The following is a 19360-nucleotide window of genomic DNA, read 5'->3' as shown; positions in this document are numbered from 1 at the left end:
CAGGATGGGTGGAATGATTGACTCAGTGCTCTCAGGACTGTACTGGCACTCAAAACGCCAGTGAATTTTACCCTGGCATCAATGGAAAGAAATACAAAAAGATTTTACCTCATCATAACCAAGTTTAGCCTTTCCTTTAGAATCTCCGAACTTAAGCATTCCATACACAAAAGAGTGCACGCACATTGTTCATCTGTAGATTGATCCACTGTTGTGTGCAAGTCTGTGTGCATCTCTTTGGAAAAATTAACACATGCCAACTCAAATACAAGCCAAGTTGCTAAAAAGAGAAACTAAGGAACACGCACCTTAGTGGCATCTAAAGGTGACGTTGGGATGCCTTTAACTCCACCCTGTTTCAAATTGCTTGCAGCTCTCTTGTTGATTCCAATCATCTTCTCTTCAGAGAGGACTCTTTGTTGCTCATGCTCTGGGAGGCTCTGCCACAGGATAAGATAAAATGATTTGTTTTTACAAAAAGAGAGAATCAGGGCAATACAGAACAGATGCAAGCCAGCCATCTTCACCCACATTGAAGGAGAATGCATTAAGATCTACATCTATTCTTGGTACCTCGCAATGACTGGGAATCATAGAATAGCACCTACCATCAAGAAACGATGAAGGTTAATTTCATACTCCTTCTTTTTCTAAAGGAAGGAAACAAAATAAGAAACAAGTCAACTATGCTTTCAACTGTTACTAATTTATTAGGATTAAAAGTTACGGTCACTTCAAACACCCCATTTTGAAACAAGCCATTCCTCCAATAGCTCGCATCCTCAATTAACTCTCTCAATATCATGGGGAGATCCTGGAGACTCATCCCATTATTTCCTTTTCATTCACAAGAAACAGAAATACATTTTCAAAGAAAAGTCTCTCAACACTGACTCAAAAGATCACAACATTTTAGTAAAAGCATTTTTGTAAAACAGCTCTCTCATCCGACTCCCATTTCTCGAGTTGCCAAAATTCTTACTTGTTCACATCGTTTCTGGTATGCATCCTTCTCTTTCTGAGACAACATCTTCCACTGCTTACTGCACAGCACCATACGCTCCGTGCTGGGAATGTCTTTCATGTTGGACATTAGTTCAGCGCAATACAGAGAATAGCCATTTCTAAAACAGAATGGAGAAAAGCTGGTGAGGTACAGCACAGAGGTTTGGAATACCTCCTCTCAAAATAGTACCTGGGATTTGACCTGCAGGTTCAACCTCTTTGGATCCAAGGTAACATGCTGGAGAATGGGAGCTTGCAACCAAATCAATTCCATGAATTAGTCACTCCCACGAGTACTTGAGGGCATTGTCGCTGAAGACTGGTTCATTGGAGGGATGGATCAGTTACTAGAACCATTGAACAGGGACAGGTCCTTCGGCCGATGATGTTGTGTCAAACATTGTCACATTAAATTAATCCCTTCTGCCTGCTCTTAGTCCATATCCCTTGCATAGAAGTCCCTTAAATGCCCTTATCGTATGTGCAGGTAGGACACAGGATCCTTCTTGGAGCTGATCAGAGATAGTCAACATTAATTTGTTGATCAGCGGATCAAAAATAATTTTGTTTTGAGGAAATAACTGGAGCAACATTCTGTGGAAAAGCAGAATACTGCGGGGTTGGGGGAAATCCAATAAAGAGAGAAAGTACTCAGCACTGAAATAAAAAATTGCATTGAAATTGGTTTGAGCAAGGGTAGGGGCGGGGTCATCTGGGAGACAAGGATGAAAGGAAGGTCTATGATTGGGTGAGTCTGAATGAAAGAACAGTTAGCCTCCTGGAGCCAAAAGGAATGGTGATGGGGCAGAAAAAGAAACACTAAGATGTGCCTTGAGCAGGGGTGCTGCTAGCTAACTGAAAGCATAAAAACGAGAAGGAAAACCAACAACAAGCAGAGAAAAGGAAACAAAATGGGGCAGAGATTATGGTCTGAAATGATTGAACCCATTGTGAAGTCCAGAAGGCTGAAAGCTGCCTAATTGAAATATGAGGTGCTGTCTTTCAAGCTCATGTCGGGATTCACTGGAACTGTGCAGGAGGTTGGGGACAAAGGGGGCAGCGTGAGGGCAGTGATGGGTGACCGGAAGTTCAGGGGCATGCTTGCAGACTGGACAAAAAGGTGCTCTACAGAACGGTCACCCTATTCGTTTTTGGTAGAGGAGATTGCACTGTGAACACGAATGCGGTCGACTATTTTGAAAGTACATACAAATCAGCGCTCCACCTGGGAAAGGACATTTGGGGCCTCTGACACTGAGAACAGAGGAGTCATAGAGAAGGTAAAAGAACAGATGTTACATCCCCTGTGTTTGCTTGAAAAGATTCCGTGGGAGGGTGTTGTGGTAACTGAGGAGTGGACCTGGGGTATTGCTAGAGGGGGCATTAAAGACGGCCCCTTCGAAGTGTTTACGGGGTGGGGGTGGAAGGGGAAGATGTGTTTAATGGTAGCATCACACGCAAGATGGCAGAGATTGAATCACTGATTTCAGAGGTTGATGGGGTGGAAGGCAAGGACCGATCGTGGCGCTGGAAGGATGGACAAGGGATGACAGAAAAAGTGCAGAAAATGTAGTAAACACACCAATCAGGATGAGATTCTTGGTTGTGATAAGGGGAGGGTATAGCAAAAAGAAACCACGCTCTATGGATATTTATATGAACTTCAGGTTTTTGTTAAGATTCCTTGTAAAACTGAAGTTCATGAAATTGAAGACAAATTGTCAGATTGGTTAGGCAGCAGAAAACACAAAAGGTATAGTAACTGGATTGGAACAAAGTGACTAGCGATGCCCCACAAAGGTGTTTTAGGGTCTACTGAGTATACTGATTAACAACATGAAAACGACAGAGAGCCATGTATCCGAGCTTGCCTAGGCCACAAATATTGGTTACATAGTAAATAATGCAGGCAGGAGCATCAAATTACATAAGAGACAGATTTGAGTGAGTGAATACAACTGTGGCAGATGGATTTCAATGCAGGGTGGTCCAACATGGACATGTTCACAAAAGGACAGTTCTAAATGTTTAATTTGATGCAAAGGTTGGGAAGAGTAGAGGTCCAACAACCAATGGATTTTTTTTTGGGAAGCGGGGGGTGCTCCCTCTACACAGATCTGGAAAACATCTTCAGGTACAAAAAAGGCTTGCAGGATGTTTGTTGTTATAATCAGAGCATTGAAATATAAAGACATCAAAGCTTTCTACAGTGATTATCAATCCCTGATTAGACCACTTCTGGAGGGCAGTGTACAGTTCTGGGCACCACACCTTTAAAAGGTTGTACTGGACTTGGGAACTGTGCAATACAGATTCACCTGAATGTCACCAGCGCACTAAGAGTTGATTAACAAAGAAGACCTGCATTTCATACAGCACCTCTCATGATCACCAGAGTCGAAGTGTTTTACAGCAAACACAAGTGCTTTTGGAGTGTAGTTACTATTACTGTAGTAATTAGAAAACATGGTAGGCAATTTTCACATAGCACGATTCCACAAACAGCCATGTGATTACGACCCAATGGTCTGTCTGAATGACATACAATGACACTAGGAGACATTGACCTAGTGTCTCCACTAGGAGTCATCCCTAGTGGAGACACTAGGGATGACTCCACTTCTATTCATTAAAATCGCACTACAGGACCTTTTACGTCCACAGCATGTGGACTGCAGCGATTCACGAAGGCAGGTCTCCACCACCTTAAGGGCAACTGGGGATGGGCAATAAATTCTGGCCAGCCAGCAATGCCCACATCCCCCTAATGAATAAAATAAAACTGAGGAAGTGCAGCAGAGTATCAGTGTTGAATTTTGTGTACAAGTTCTGGGGTAGGACTTTACCTTAAAGCAAACAACTGAGCCATAGCTGACACTGGAGTTTACATAAAATGGGAGAGATGGGAAGGAATCTAGAACAAGAGAACATAACCTTCAAATCTGATTGAAGCTATTCAGAGGTTAGGAAATGATTCTTGACATTTTTTAAAATCCAGTTATGGGATGTGGTTATCACTGGCTGGGCCATCATTCACTGCCTATCTTCAATTGTCCTTGACAAGGTGGTGGTGAGCTGCCTTTTTCAACCGCTTCAGTCCATGTGATGTAGAAACACCTACAGTGCTGTTAAGGAGAGAGTTCCAGGGTTTTGACCCAGTGACAGTAATACATTTCCAAGTCAGGATGATGAGTGGCTTGGAGGAGAAGCTTCAGGTGCTTGTCCCAGGTATCTGCTGCTCTTGCCCTTCCAGATGGTAGTGGTTGTCTATTAGCCTGGTTGAGTTCCTGCAGTGTATCTTGTAGTGGTACACACAGTAGCTACTGTGTGTCAGTGCTGGAAGGAAAGAATATTTGTGGATGGGGTGCTAGTCAAGCGGACAGCTTTACCCTGGATGATGTCAAGTTCCATAATTATTTTTGGAGCAGCATTCATCAAGGCAAGTGGAGAATATCCATTATGCTCCTGACTTGTATCTTGTAGACAGTGGACAGATTTTGAGTCAGGAGGTGTGAGTTACTTGCCACAGTATTGTTAGTGACTGGTTCTGGTTGCCACAGTATGTATACAGCTAGTGTAGTTTGGTTTCTGGTCAACGGATGTTGATAGTGGGGAATTCAGTGATGGTGATGCCACTGAATGTCCAGGGGTGATGGTTAGGTTGTCTCTTCCTGGAGATGGTCACTGCCTGACACTTGAATGGCACGAATGCTAATTGCCTCATCTGCCCAAGTCTGGATATTATCCAGGTATTGCTGCATTTGGACATGGATTGCTTCAGTGTCTGAGTCGCAAATGGTGCTGAACATTATGCAGTCATCAGCAAACATTCCTATTTCTGATCTTAAGATGGGAGGAAGTTCATTGAAGAAGCAACTGAAGACGGTTAGGTCAAGGACACTATCCTAAGGAACTCCTGCAGTGACATCCTGGAATTGGGATGTTGACCTCCAACAACCACAACCATCTTCTTCTGTGTTGGGTACGCCTCCATCTAGTAGACAGTTTTCCCCAAGAGCCACTGATTGCAGCTTTGCTAGGGGTCCCTGATGCCACACTTGGTTGAATGCTACCATGTTGTGGTCTGCGAGCTTAATCTTGACCAATTTGTATTTAAACTTTCTGTCTTTGAGCATTTCCATTATGGCCTTATAGTCGTGTGTATACACGGAAACTCTCTATAGGCGGATGTAGTTTTTTTTCAGGAACCCAAAGAATTTCTAAGCATGTCAAGACATCTGGCTGGCCAAAATACAGCATATTTCTGCCTCCCTTTCAGTGAATCAAGTCCATTCTATTTTTGTGTGTTATAAGAAATGGTGACTAAAATGTAGAAAAAAATTAGAATATTACAGAAACAACTCTATTTCCAGAGCAGCGTGCTGGACTAACAGCCACAGGACAACGTAGGCCTCCCATCTCTGCTTAAGATGTGACTCCAGCAAAGGCTCCAAACAAAACATTCCTAAACACCTAAATTTGGATCTCACGATCCATACCTAAATCAACTGCCTGAGTAAAGGTTAAGCAGAATAGCGTGACAAGCAATAAGGCATGGGAAGACTTCAGGAGCTGACTGTAGGATGGGTACAGGAGGTTGGGGGCCACTTGTTCCTCAAGTGCTTGGATTAATGGGGTCAAACAAGTGGCCGACATGGGCTATTCACCAGCTTCTAGAAATAAAGTCTAAGAACAGATGCTTGAGAGAGAAGTCTTTGCACTCTTGGGATGGAATATGATCCGGAGAAGAGTGACATAACATTTTGGTAATCTCAAGGCGACAAGAACAATAAAGTCTGCCACCTTCAGCTGCAGAGATCAGCTTCATTCATTTGCCCAATTTAGGGGCAGGAGGCCATGCTAAAGTGACTGCTACCTCCAGCCACTGAAATATCCCTGTCCGTTCATCTGATCCAGGCCCACTAAACCGCTCATCTATTATGGGCCATATGCCTTTTCTGCTCATTTAGTTTGTGTATCATGTCTAAACCATTACTGCTTAATAAAATCAAACACGACTTTTGACCCCTTTTTCGCACAATCTGCACCTCCTGGACTAAGTCTTTGAGATCAAAATGCTGCCATCAGACAGACGTAGGGTGGACACTTACGGTGGAGGCTTTGTGGGTCGACCATCAAACTTGTCCTTGAGCTGTCGCTCGGCTTTAGTCAATGTATTTTTGGTCAGATCATCCAGATTGATGCTTTGCTCTGGGTGACGTACAACATAGTCTCTCATTGCTTCCTGCAAGTAGAAGATGGCCATGTTAAAAATGATTTGGTAATTACAAATGCCCCTCCTTCCCCATTACAATGCATCTAAAACAAAACTGGTGACACTCTTTACAAAACAGATTTCCATCTATTTTAAAGATTCATTACACTCCAAATTTTCTTCTATTAAGGCATAAGCTGCTGTACTATGCCCAAGTGGCTATTCATTATGTGTTTGCTGAGATAATGAGGATTTTCATTCTACTGGCATCAGGCAACCAAACAGTATAGAGGCTTTTGCCAATTCTCTTAAGGGTGATAATCTAGCCCACTTTCCCCACAGAGCTGCAAACTTTTCCTCGTCAAATGGAGGTCTAATTTCCTGAATTACTACTGAATCTGCCTCCGCCATCCCTTCAGATAATTCGTCAAGTGAAGAAAAAAAAACCTTCATCCCTCAGTTTTCCTGTCAATTATTTCACATCTACAGCCTCTGATTACTGACCCTCCTCCCACTACAGTTTTCTCCATCTATTCTATCTAATCAAGTCATAACTCTCAAATTCCTTGTATCTTTATTAAATATCCATTAACCTTCTATAACCCAAGGAGAACAATCGCTATTTCCCCAAGGAGATTTTCACGCTTATCAAAGACCTGAGAGTTCCCTTTTGTTACCCTTTTTTTTGTCCTCATGTATTCTCTTTGCCGCTCTTATTCCTCTACTCTTGTTTGATTTTGTTCTTTCCTCTGACCTTAGCAAAGAAGTCAGAAATAAAAGGTAATCTATTTCTAAAAGGAATGTTAGTTTGTATTCAATGCATGAAGACTATCCAATGTAAACTGGGCTTCTGACATTCCTGTGAGTTTTCACAAAGCAACTGGATAAATAAGCTTGATACCCAGTTTGGCTCATAGCACTTAGGTCACTCGACAACTTAAAGGAAAAATCAACCTGGTAACCTATTGATGGGCTTCTAACCATAAAAGTGCGCAACAGCGGCCCACAGCTATTCATTTGCTGTTTACGCTTCCCAAAATACTGTGCCAAAACTTGGCATCATACCCAAGGCCAACACTGTAGATTCTTAAGGATTCTTAGGAAACAAAGCAGTGTCGTCATACACTATATTGGCATAACATATCTGGGTGTTCTGAGAACTCACCCATCATTGCACTCTTACCCAAGACTCTTATCAAAAAAGGACAAGGCTTATCCACCAAAACAAGCCTTTGCTGAAAATCTTGAGGGGATAAGTTGGCTTATCCTCTTCACAATACTTGACATAATCAAGCTTTTGATTTTATGATGCAACTTGCCTCATACAGCTCGCGCTGCTCCAAGCTTTTGCCAATCCACTTGAGTCGTTTCTTGTCAGACAGCTGGGACCACTGCTTTCCCAGTGCATCTTTAACATCCTTCATTGTTGCCTGGGCAAAAAAAAACAATTCTTACTGATACATGGTGTCTACTCTTATGTGATGGTTACATCATTTGATTACCAGTCACAACAGCACAACTTCTCTCTTCTGGCAACCACAGACCTGAATTCGTCAACAACTGCAACAAAAATAACTAATGCAACGTTGAAGCCACAAGGTATTGTATTCCCGCAGTAAGTCAAGAGTTGAGGAAATGATTTAAGCCTCTTCATCCACTGTATGGCCATTTGTCAAGTGTTTGTTTAAAGAAAGGTCACTGATCTGGCCAAAGTAAAGGAACCATTAGTTAAGTATTCGGAAACATCTGTTTTTCTCTTTGAAAATCGGGAAACAAATATAAAAGGGAAAGCAGTGGCAGAGTGGTATTGTCACTGGACTGGTAATCCAGAGGCCGAGGGTAATGCACTGGGGATCCAAGTTTGACGCCCACCATGGCAGACAGCGGACTTTGAACTCAATATAGAAGTAAAAAGAAAATCTGTAAATAAAAGTCCAATGATGATCATGAAACCATTGTCGGTTGCTGTAAAAACCCATCTGATTCACTAATGTCCTTTAGGGAAGGGAATCTGTTGTCCTGGCTGACATGTGACTCCAGACCTAACAGCAATGCAACTGATTCTTAACTTCCGTCCAAGATGCTACTTTCATCTAAAATGCCACTCGGCCTATGAATGCTAGTCTAGCCAGTGACAGCAACATCCTGTCAGGAATACAAAAAGGGCTTTCTGATGAAAAGTCGATGATCCAAAGCATTAATGTCATTTTCACCATTACGTGTTGCCTGACCCAAGTGCTTCCAGGATTTTCTGTTCCTTTATGAGAAGATACAAGTTGGCATAAACCTACATTGTTATTGATGTGGACGGCCCTATCATGCTGACAGGTGCCAAAGCTGCGAAAATCATTTTAAAGAGTCTTGTCAATACCCATCTGCAGTCAAAGCCAATTACACAGACCACACTGGTTGAGCTAATTCATCACGGCATAATGAAAGATCCTCAATTAGTGCCAACATTACTCAAACCTCTCATGGGAAGGTATGAAAACTCAGGATGTTGCCCAACAATGGCCCAAGGAAACATCTGACCAAGTCAATTAAGTGGATAGAGCAGATTAATTTGACTGTCGAATGCCAAATGAGAAATCAGTCAGAGTTGCCACGTCAGCAAAATACCTAACCAAAAAACAAGTTCACACTAGCTCAAATCAGAAGCTACTTCAGCTTGGCTGGTATTATAGGTCACCTGCAAAGCTGAGCACCAGGCTACCTTATCTTAAGCCCACAGGACAGATACAGGACTTTCATCACCATCGTACATTAATGAGCACCATCAACATCATCCTCAGAATGACCTGGAGCAATTCTAAGTGTGAAAGCATTTCAAGTGCTTTAATCAGATACACACTGGAAGATCAAAAACATTTTTAAACTATCAGCTGAGTAGTAATGAGAGCTGAAGAAAAAATGCAAACCAGCAACGTTTGAGGAATTGGTTTCTGAATATGGAGGACCTCTACATTAATAAAATGGAAGGAAGTTCAACTGGGAACCTACATACAGCACTGGATGGAAAATCACCTACTGTACGGGGAAATGGTCTGCCAGGGACAGTGTTCTTAAGGAGCTACAGGAACAGAGGTACCTTGGTGTACATGCACACAAGTCAAAGATGATAATGGGGCATGCTGAGAGCAGCTAATAAAGCATATAGCATCTTTATTAATAGGGACATCAAGAGTGAGGAAGTCATGGTGAACTTGTAAAAGACACTGGTTAGGTCCCATCTGGAGGGCAATATCTAGTTCTGAGCGCCATACTGAGGAAAGATGTGAAGTCATTAGAAATAGTAGAGGAAATCCACAAGAGAGTTCCCAGGGATGAAGAATTATAGCCAGAAGGTAGGTTGGGACTGTTTTCTTTGGTGGCCAAGAGGTGGCTTGATAGGGGTAATCAGGATCCTGCAGGGTATGGACAGGGTAAATGTTCCCATTCAAGACAGCAGCATGAACTAGAGGGCACAGATTCAAAATTACGGGCAAAAGGGGTAAAAGTGATGCGAAGAAAAGATTTTTCACCAAGGATGGTTGGAGTCTGAAACAAACTTCCTGAGAGGGTGGTGGAAGCAGGTTCGATCAGGAATTGGATTATTATTTAAAGAATGTGCAAGGTTACGGGGCCAAGGCAGAGTAACGGGACCGGGTATAATGTTCTGTCAGAGAGCCTGTGCACACTCAATCAGCCAAAGGGCCTCCTTTTAAGATTCAGGGATTTCACAAAACAGATGACACCATATTTAAACAGTGAAGTAGTATTGCAAACAATACAAGCACAAAGAAAGTCCACAGTTGTTTCTAATACCGGACAACATTCACAGTGGGACACAAAGGTTTGGGTGTGTGAGGGGGATTATTAGCAAACCAACTATTTACATTGCATTAAATCAGATAATCTGCCTATTATAATACCTCATTTCTTCCATTTCAAATACAAGGTAGCCATAGTTTTTTTGGTGGAGCATCCTGCTAAATAAGGGATTTCTACACGTTAGAACCCCCAAAGATCCTAAATGAATGAAGTTGTGTTGTGATCTTTATGGAAACTAGTCGCACAAGCAGCTAGGAGAGGAACTTGACAAAACTGGCTCTGCATTTACATAGCAGAACTGAATTGACAGCAATTTACAATGGCAGAGGGAAAGCATGACCAAAAACAGTAACCACAGAAAGCAGGACCTTTGGATAGGAAGTCCACATCTCAAAGAAAATGTGCAATTATTAATGAAACAGCCAATTATGTGGCTAATAATGTAAGAACTATTACTTGTGGATGCAGCTTCATGAAGGCCTTCTTCTCATGAAGGTACCAGAGTTGCTGGGGTGTTTTAGGTTTCTCTGGAATATCTGTTCTCTTTACACTCTCCAACAGTTCTGGATGGTCCTCTCTATGGGAGAAAAAAGAAACAAATTGTAATCAGCCAACATTGCTAGCATTACATCTTGCCCTTGCAAGGTAATTTGAATCACTAAAATTAAACAAATGCACACCTCACTAGTTCAAATCTCAGGAGGGCAAATAGTGAATTAATTTTGATTAAACTGTTCCAGGATCAGGAATCATCACTTAATCCCAAGTGCAGCACTGCTGCCTCAGCGCCAATGACCTTGGTTCGATTCCCAGCTATGTGAAGTTGCAAGTTCTCTGTGTCTGCACGAGTTTCCTTGCACAGTCTGAAAGACGTGCTGGTTAGGTGCATGGGCCACGCTAAATTCTCCCTCAGTTTACCCAAACAGGAGCCGTAATGTGACGACTAGGGGATTTTCATGGTAATTTCATTGCAGTGTTAATGCAAGCCTACTTGTGACACTAATAAATAAACTTTATAGAACAATATCGTTATCAAAAAGGAAATTAAATGGCTCACTTCAGCCTCTATCCTGTTCCTTGCCCACCTTCACCATTCCCCAATCAATATCCATCTTATAAGCATAGAATTTTAATGAGGGTAGAAGTGCAGGTTAATGATGAGGACTTTCAACTAGTTAAAGGATCAGAGAGTTCAGGAGGGGTTAGTGAAGTTTCCAGACCACTTAACAGAACCGAGAGTATAGAAGGCGGCAGACATCTAACCTCAGGCATACAGAAAAGGTGATAGGTATAAGAGAAGTGGTCAATACAGGACTGAGGGTGTTGTACTTAAAATGCACGCAGTACATGAAACTAGGTAAATGAGCTTGCTGCGCACATTGAAACTGGCCTGTACGATGTTGCAGACATCACGGAGACATGGTGCAAGGGGATCAGGGCTGGGATCTAAATATCCAAGGACGTGTGTCCTATCAAAAGGACAGGCAGATGAGCAAAGGAGGCAGGATTGCATTGTTAGTAAGGAATGAAATTAAATCGATAGCAAGAAGCAACATAGGATCAGAAGGCATAGAATCTCTGTGGATAGAGTTGAGGAATCACAAAGGTAAAAAAAATCCGGATGGAAGTTGTGTACAGGCCCCCTAGTGGTAATCAGGGTGTGGGACAGAAAATAAACCAGGGATATAAAAAAGGCAATACTACAATAATCATGGGGGACTTCAATACGCAGGGGGACTGGGAAAATCAGGTGGGTAGTAGATCCCATGAAAAGGAATTGTGGAATGTCAAAGTGATGTTTTTTTGGAGCAGTTTTTGGAGAACAGGCAATTCTGGATTTGGTGATGTGCAATGAGGCAGACTTGATTAAACTACTAAGGTGAAGGAACCCTTAGGGAGCAGTGACCACAATATGATCGAATTTACCCTGCAGTCTGACGGGCAGAAGCTGGAATGAGATGTAACAGTGTTACAATTAAATAAAGGTAACTACAAAGGCACGAGGGAGGAGCTGGTCAGAGTTGATTGGAAAGGGAGCCTAGCAGGGAACGCAGCAATGGCAGGAGATTTTGAGAGTTATTCAAGAAACACAACTGAAATTCATCCTAAGGAGGAGGAAACATGCTGAGGGAAGGATGAGGCATCCATGGCGGACGAGGGAAGTCAGGGACAACATAAAAGCCAAAGAAAAAGCACACAAAGTGACGAGGATTAGTGGGAAGCCAGAGGATTGGGAAGCCTTTAAAAGCGAGCAGTGGACAACCAAAAACACAATAAGGGGGAGAAGATGAAATAGGAGTGTAAGCTAGGTAATAACAGAAAAGACAGGAAGTTTTTTCAATATATAAAAGGTAAGAGGCAAAAACAGACATTGGACTACAGAAAACAAGGCTGGAGAAGTAATAATAGGAATCAAAGAAATGACAGAGAAACTGAATAGTTACTTGGCACCAGTCTTCACGGCAGAAAACACCAGTGGGATGCCAGAGCTCCAGGGGAATCGGGGGCACAGCTGCGTGAAGTGGCCATCGCTAAGGAAAAGGTTCTGAGGAAACTGAAAAGTCTGAAGCTGGATAAATCGCCTGGACCGGATAGACTGCAGCCCAGAGTTCTAAAAGAGATAGCTGAGGAAATTGTGGTGGCATTGGTGGTGATCTTTCAGGAATCACTGAAGGCAGGGAGGGTCCCAGAAGACTGGAAAGTAGCGAATGTAACACCACTGTTTAAAGGAGAGAGGCAGCAGATGGGAAATTATAGGCCGGTTAGCTTGACTCCGGTCATTTGCAAGATTTGAGTCCATTACTAAAGATGAGATCACAGAGTACTTGGAAGTGCTTGATAAAATAGGAGTGAGTCAGCACGGCTTGGACAAGAGAAGGTCATGTCTGACAAATCAGTTCTTTGAGGAGGTAACAAGGAAGTTAGATAAAGGAGAACCAGCAGATGTGATTCATTTCGATTTCCAGAAGGCCCTTGACAAGGTGCCGCATAGGAGACTGTTAAATAAGTGCCCATTGTGTTAAGGCTAAGATCCTGACATGGAAAGAGGATTGGCTGACTGGCAGAAGACAGAGAGTGAGGAAAAAGGGGTCTTTCTCAGGATGGCAGGTGTGCCTCAAGGGTCGGTGCTGGGACCACAACTTTTCACAATATACATTAACAATTTGGAAGAAGGAACTGAAGGCACTGTTGATAAGTTTGCAGATGATGCAAAGATATGTAGAGGGCCAGGTAGTTTGAGGAAGCGGAGGGCTGCAGAAGGATTTGGACATGTTAGGAGAGTGGGCAAAGAAGTGGCAGATGGAATACAATGTGGAAAAAATGTGAGAGGTTGTACACTTTGGAAGAGGAATGGAGGCATACACTATTTTCTAAATGGGAAAATGCTTATGAAATCAGAAACACAAAAGGACTTGGGAGTCATTGTTCAAGATTCTCGTAAGGTTAACGTGCAGGTTCAGTCGACAGTTAGGAAGGCAAATGCACTGTTAGCATTCATGTCGAGAAAGCTAGAATACAAGAGCAGGGATGTACTTCTGAGGCTGTATAAGACTCTGGTCAGACCCCATTTGGAGTATTGTGAGCAGTTTTGGACCCCATATCCAAGGAAGGGTGTGCTGGCCTTGGAAAGGGTCCAGAGGAGGTTCACAAGAATGATCCCTGGAATGCAGTGCGGTTGAGGAGTCTGGGTCTGTACTCGTTGCGAGTTTAGAAGGATATGGGGGGGATCTTACTGAAACTTACAGGATACTGACAGGCCTGGATAGAGGATGTTTCCACTTCTAGGAGAGGATGTTTCCACTTATAGGAAAAACTAGAACCAGAGGGCACAACCTCAGGCTAAAAAGGGACGATCCTTTAAAACAGAGATGAGGAGGAATTTCTTTAGCCAGAGAGTGGTGAATCTATGGAATCTTTGCAGCAGAAGGCTGTAGAGGCCAGGTCATCGAGTTTCTTTAAGACAGAGATATATAGGTTCTTGATTAATATGGGGATCAGGAGTTACAGGGAAAAGACAGGAGAATGGGGATGAGAAAAGTATCAGCCATAATTGAATGGCAGAGCAGACTCGATGGATCAAGTGGCCTAATTCTGCTCCTATGTATTATGGTCTTATGTCTTGACCTTTTCTCATCTCAATATAATCACCTTTAAAACACAGGTTTAAATCAGCCCATTGTTTACAGAACTTTATCTATTATTTCAAAGTTACCTGAATCTAACCATATTACGCTCAAAGTCTTCTTTCTCCTTGTGAAATTCCTGAATATATTTCGTCTGCAGCAACAAAGGAAACAAAAATAAGCATTCGACCTGGGAGTTAATCTCTGGTTATTGATTATTTTTTGGTTTACACTCCTATTCTTAATATCAACATGGTTGAAGTTCCTCTGCAATTTAAGTGCCAGCATTGGTAGAGACACGCATGCACTAACCTTCTTCTTTTCTGGCAGCTCCTTATATTTCTTGGAGAGGATTTTAGTCAGATCCAAGTTGCTCATTTCAGGATGAAGCTTTGCATATTTTGCTCTTTTCTCCATAAAGAATCGAAAATAAGGTGTGAGGGGTTTCTTGGGGAAATCAGGATGTTTCTGTAAAAAGAGACAGTCCTTTTATACCTGCACTGCAGAATTAAATTTTCAAAGTAACTTCACAAATGTCAAAACAGTATAGCTGGGAGAAAATGGTGGCAAAATGGCAATGTCACTGGACCAATAATCCAGAGGGCCAGGCTAATGCTTCTGCCCCAAATCACTTCATTCATTTGTTCGGGAACCAAATCTGCCAGCCTTACCTGGCCTACATGCAACTCTAGACTTTCAGCAACATAGTTGACTCTTAAACGCCCTCTAAAATGGTCAAATCACTCAGATGCACCAACTCACTAGAGACTGCAGTAGTTTAATGTGATGACTTTCCACCACCTTCAAGGGCAATTAAGAGGTGGGCAACAAATGCTAGTCTTGCCAGCCATGCCCTTGCTCCATGAAAGAATAAAAAACCAATCAGCAGTACAACGTTCTTAAGTTCATTTGATTTTGATTCGATTTATTATTGCCACATGTATTAACACAGTGAAAAGTATTGTTTCTTGCGCTATACAGACAAAGCATACCATTCATAAAGGAAAGGAGACAGTGCAGAGTGTACAATCATAGCCAGGGTGTAGAGAAAGATCAACTTGATTCAAGATAGGTCCATTCAAAAGTTTGACAGCAGCAGGAAGAAGCCGTTCTTGAGTCAGTTGCTACGCGACCTCAGACTTCTGTATCTTTTTCCCAATGGAAGAAGGTGGAAGAGAGAATGGCCAGGGTGCATTAAAGCATTGTTAGAGACTTTGAGAGAGTTAGAATAATGTTTTACAAGCATAGAAGAAGAGTAAAAGATAGAATTAGAAGGTGTGCTCCAGCACCACCTTGAGATGAATGTCACAAAAGTTGAAACAGAAGGTGGTTTGACTAATACACATTTCAAAGCTCCTATATATTTTTGATTTGAAGTCTTTTGTGCACAATAAGTTGCAAGTTTGCTGCTGCTAACCAAAGGGTTATAATCATGGTCTTTTGGCCCACTGGGTCACTGCCAGCTCTTTGCAAGGGTAATCAATAAACTAACCCTGCTTACTAGCATTTTTCTCTGCTTGAAGTATCTAATAACTTTCCCTGAAAAAAAATACAATTGTCTCAACCACTCTCCAAAGTAGCCTATGTTTTTGCAACTCCCCTAAGTCAGTGATTAACTTATTGCTCAAGTATTTCATGCTCCTATTTGTAACACAAATTCTGCAGAGCTTTTTCACTTTACCCACCAACACACTAATTTTTAAGAAATTAGAAGTTTTGAACCTGCGTGTGCCTCTGTTCACCTACACTCATTCCACTGGCTGTGCATGTCTCTAGCTTGCTTTATGTTGCCAGGGAATATGGAGGTAAAGGGATTGTATTTTTTAGGTTCCATGAAGGTTTGGAATTCAACCAACTGATAGAATCTGCAAATAATCCTTTTTTTGGGTTGTATAGCAATTGCAAACTTGGAGGAAAAAAACTCAATTTTGGTTTTATTTGGCAGGAGTGGAGGAAAAGTTCACTGCCAACTCTGCACTAAGCTCTGAAGTCTGAACAAAAAAGTGCTGAAAGTACTTCCAGCTCAGATTTAGCACGTACATGCAGGATAAAGCTTGCACTTAAGCTATTCCTAAGTATTTTTGTGAACCACACACCACCCCACAACTGCATACACCAGTTGCACCAATGCAACTCCTCTTCATCATATCCTAATCCCCATACCCACTATCATATTACTTTCTCAAATGAAATGGCCTTTCATGAACGTGTCAGCAGGTAAAAGCCAGCATCATTTAAAAAGGTATTTCACACATATATAAAATAAAAATCTGATCTATTAAAAGCACATGAACTCTTTCCATGGACAGCAGAGTGGCACTGCTGCCTCACAGGATCAGGGACCCAGATTTGATTCCTGGTTTGGACCACTGTCTACACAGAATTTGCATGTTCTCCTTGTACCTGTGTGGGTTTCCTCCAGGTGCTCTGGTTTCTACCCAGTCTGAAAGACGTGCTGGAAAGGTTCATTGGCCATGCTAAATTCTCCCTCAGCGTAACTGAACAGGCGCTGGGGTGTTCAGACTGAGGCATTTTCACAGTAACTTAATTGCAGTGTTAATGTAAGCCTACTTGTGACACCAATAAAACTTTAAACATGTCATGGCTAGGCAATACTTCTTTGAACAAGATATTGGAATTCACCACTGATTCAGCAGTTGGTATATATATCTATCTTACTCCTTCAATTTATGAAGGTAATTATTTAAATTTTGTTTAGCAAAATCAGATGAGGGAGAGAATGTACAAAGAATTTAAAAATTTGGCACCCGTACATAAGAGAGTAGCCACAGCTGGTATTTTACACAGAACACATGTGAATCTCATTCTCATTACAATTTAGTTTTTGAAGCACTTCAACACTTGGATAGCTTAGATCAAAATCAGTTTCTCTGTTGCAATTTGTGGTGACACTACAAAAAGATTCTCTCAATTACTTGAAGCAGATTGATCGGAATCTCAGTGCTTTTTGAGGTGAAAATGTTGCGATTTATATCTAGTCCCAGTTGGTACACCAGCTACTGAACATCCAGTTTTGGTGATCTCAGTAAAAAGGAGTGGGGGGTACATTTCCAGACCGTTGATAGTATCATTATGAATCTGTAGCACGGCAAAAGTTAAAACCACTAGAAACATAACATAAAATGTTACAAACTGTACCCGTCCCCCCAACCACACCCAAAATTCTTTGTTCCCACGAATGAAGATACTTCCAGACCAAGCTAATCTCCTGATATGTTCACATTCAATTCACTTGTGTAACTGAATTCATTCAAAAGATCACCATTTGAGGTACAAATGACTTATTCACTTGTTCATCCTTTTCCAATCTTTTATGCGAATATCCAGAGCCTGGGCTCATAAGTGACAGGCAACATTTATGCCACGCAATGATTATGTCTTATCAAAGACAATGTTCCAGCCAGCTAACGAGGAAATTCCACGCATCCCTATTACCAAACTCAATTCCCCAGCAACTGTAGTCCAGCTGTGCTAATAATGTGGACAGAGGTTTAATATTCCGTGAACCAGTTCCGCGCCAGCGAACTCTGAAACCCTTTCAGCATGAGGTTGGGGGTGTTAAGATCAGGAATGTGATAAAATACCAACTTTGTTACCCAGAAGAAAGGTGTGGCCCCGACACAGGCTGCTGTGTGCTGGGTAGTAAGACCAGCAGCATCAGACTGAGCATTCATTCTTTCTGCCACTCTAACAATCCTGGCTATAGGATATACGGCAGCAGCTTAAGCTTACTTCAGCAGTGGCACGTAGTTGTGTGTCCACTACCAGCAAGTTTAGTGGGAGAATCGTGGGAGCTCAATGAAGTCAGAAGAAACAGAGGAATATACATTTTGCCAAGGATTAAAGAACATGTTTTATCCTGAGGAATGCTTCCAACTACAAAAGAAAATCAACAGTACTCTTGTAACACTGCCAAAGACTCATTTATTAACCATATATGCAAGCATATTTGCAAGTTTAATTTTATTGCAACAAAAAAATTCTATTTTTATAAACTTGCACTCTGTATTGCTAGAAATGGTGCATAGAGAGTTTAACACTAAATGTCTCTTTTCCCTTATTATTAAGAGCAAAACTGAACAGCAGCTTCTGGTGTTCACACGTTTTAACACAGCCTAAGTTGCCCAGCTCCTCCAAAAGCTGTGTTATACCAGTATCTTGTCAAGGGACTCCACATTCACATACATCCAACTGCACCAAGCTGAAATACACATTCAATAAAATAAACCCCCTAGAAAAGGCTAGGTCTTGTCCATTCAAGCATGAATGAGCTTTAAATAGTTACATTTTAATTACCATCAAACAACTTCTCTGGCACTGAAAATTAACAAGTGTGGAATTCCATTCCTCCAGATTCCAAATTATTGTTGGAAATTTAAGAAATGTAATTTTTTTTAAACCACCATCCCATCTCATCTCCCCCATGATCGCACCTTTCCTTTTCTCTACATTAATTTACAATTACATATATTCTAACTGACACTGGCCCCCAGTACCCTAAACTGCCTGTCAAAATGGATTCCAGCCAAGTCAGGGTCAGATTGGCATACCCCACTAAGGATTCTTGAGTCTAATAGATTCATGAGATGGTTCAGCGTTCTTTCCAAGTACGAACTGATGTTATTGAGACCAATGAAAAGACTAAGTTATCAACTGATTTTATTTGTCACGTTCAATGACCAGCATCTCTGAGATGATCTATATTCAATATACTGGTGATTACGTACAATGGAGATGCTTAATATGAATGTCAAGGGTTGCCTTCCATGGGGCTGAGATTTTGATTGAGAGTGTTAAAAAACAATGAACAACATCATAACTTGGCTGGAATCCATTTTGACAGGCAGTTTCGGGTACTGGGAGCCAGGCTACTGCCAAATTGAATTAGGATAATGAATCTTACAGCTACGTTTCAAAAGCAACATTTAGAACAAAGACGGTCTTCAGGTGGCTGAGCTAGATTTCAGTCGCCAGTACTACAGGACAAGAAATGAGGTCTCTGTACACTTCAGAAAAGAGCAAATGGGTTCTTTGTTATTTTAAAGGATTAGAGAAACGTATACACTATATAATACACCCACCAGACTAAAGTAAAACCATTTGTAGTTTCAGGTGTCTATGGTCTTGGCATGGTATAGTAATTAGTCTGCTTTTAAAGATAACACAAACCATATGGCGGCACATT

At 41.7% G+C, this 19360-nt stretch overlaps 1 protein-coding gene across 6 annotated transcripts in view; it reads right to left on the bottom strand.

Moving 5' to 3' along the window:
• LOC145359228 (nucleolar transcription factor 1-like) overlaps window positions 1-19360 on the bottom strand; it is a 65862-nt gene that overhangs the window by 28451 nt on the left and 18051 nt on the right. For all 6 annotated transcript variants that reach the window (XM_080213717.1, XM_080213719.1, XM_080213718.1 and 3 more), the window contains exons 5-12: window positions 14467-14622; window positions 14244-14308; window positions 10487-10607; window positions 7536-7650; window positions 6117-6246; window positions 983-1124; window positions 609-650; window positions 309-440 (exon numbers count right to left, since the gene is read on the bottom strand). In XM_080213717.1, coding sequence (XP_080069843.1) covers window positions 309-440; window positions 609-650; window positions 983-1124; window positions 6117-6246; window positions 7536-7650; window positions 10487-10607; window positions 14244-14308; window positions 14467-14622 — 903 coding nt within the window. The remainder of the gene's footprint in view (window positions 1-308; window positions 441-608; window positions 651-982; window positions 1125-6116; window positions 6247-7535; window positions 7651-10486; window positions 10608-14243; window positions 14309-14466; window positions 14623-19360) is intronic.

This window comes from Carcharhinus amblyrhynchos, chromosome 27 (genome assembly GCF_965287045.1).
Source record: "Carcharhinus amblyrhynchos chromosome 27, sCarAmb.v2.hapA, whole genome shotgun sequence".
Taxonomy (NCBI): Eukaryota; Metazoa; Chordata; class Chondrichthyes; order Carcharhiniformes; family Carcharhinidae; genus Carcharhinus; species Carcharhinus amblyrhynchos.
This window is presented reverse-complemented; position numbering and strand designations above follow the sequence as displayed.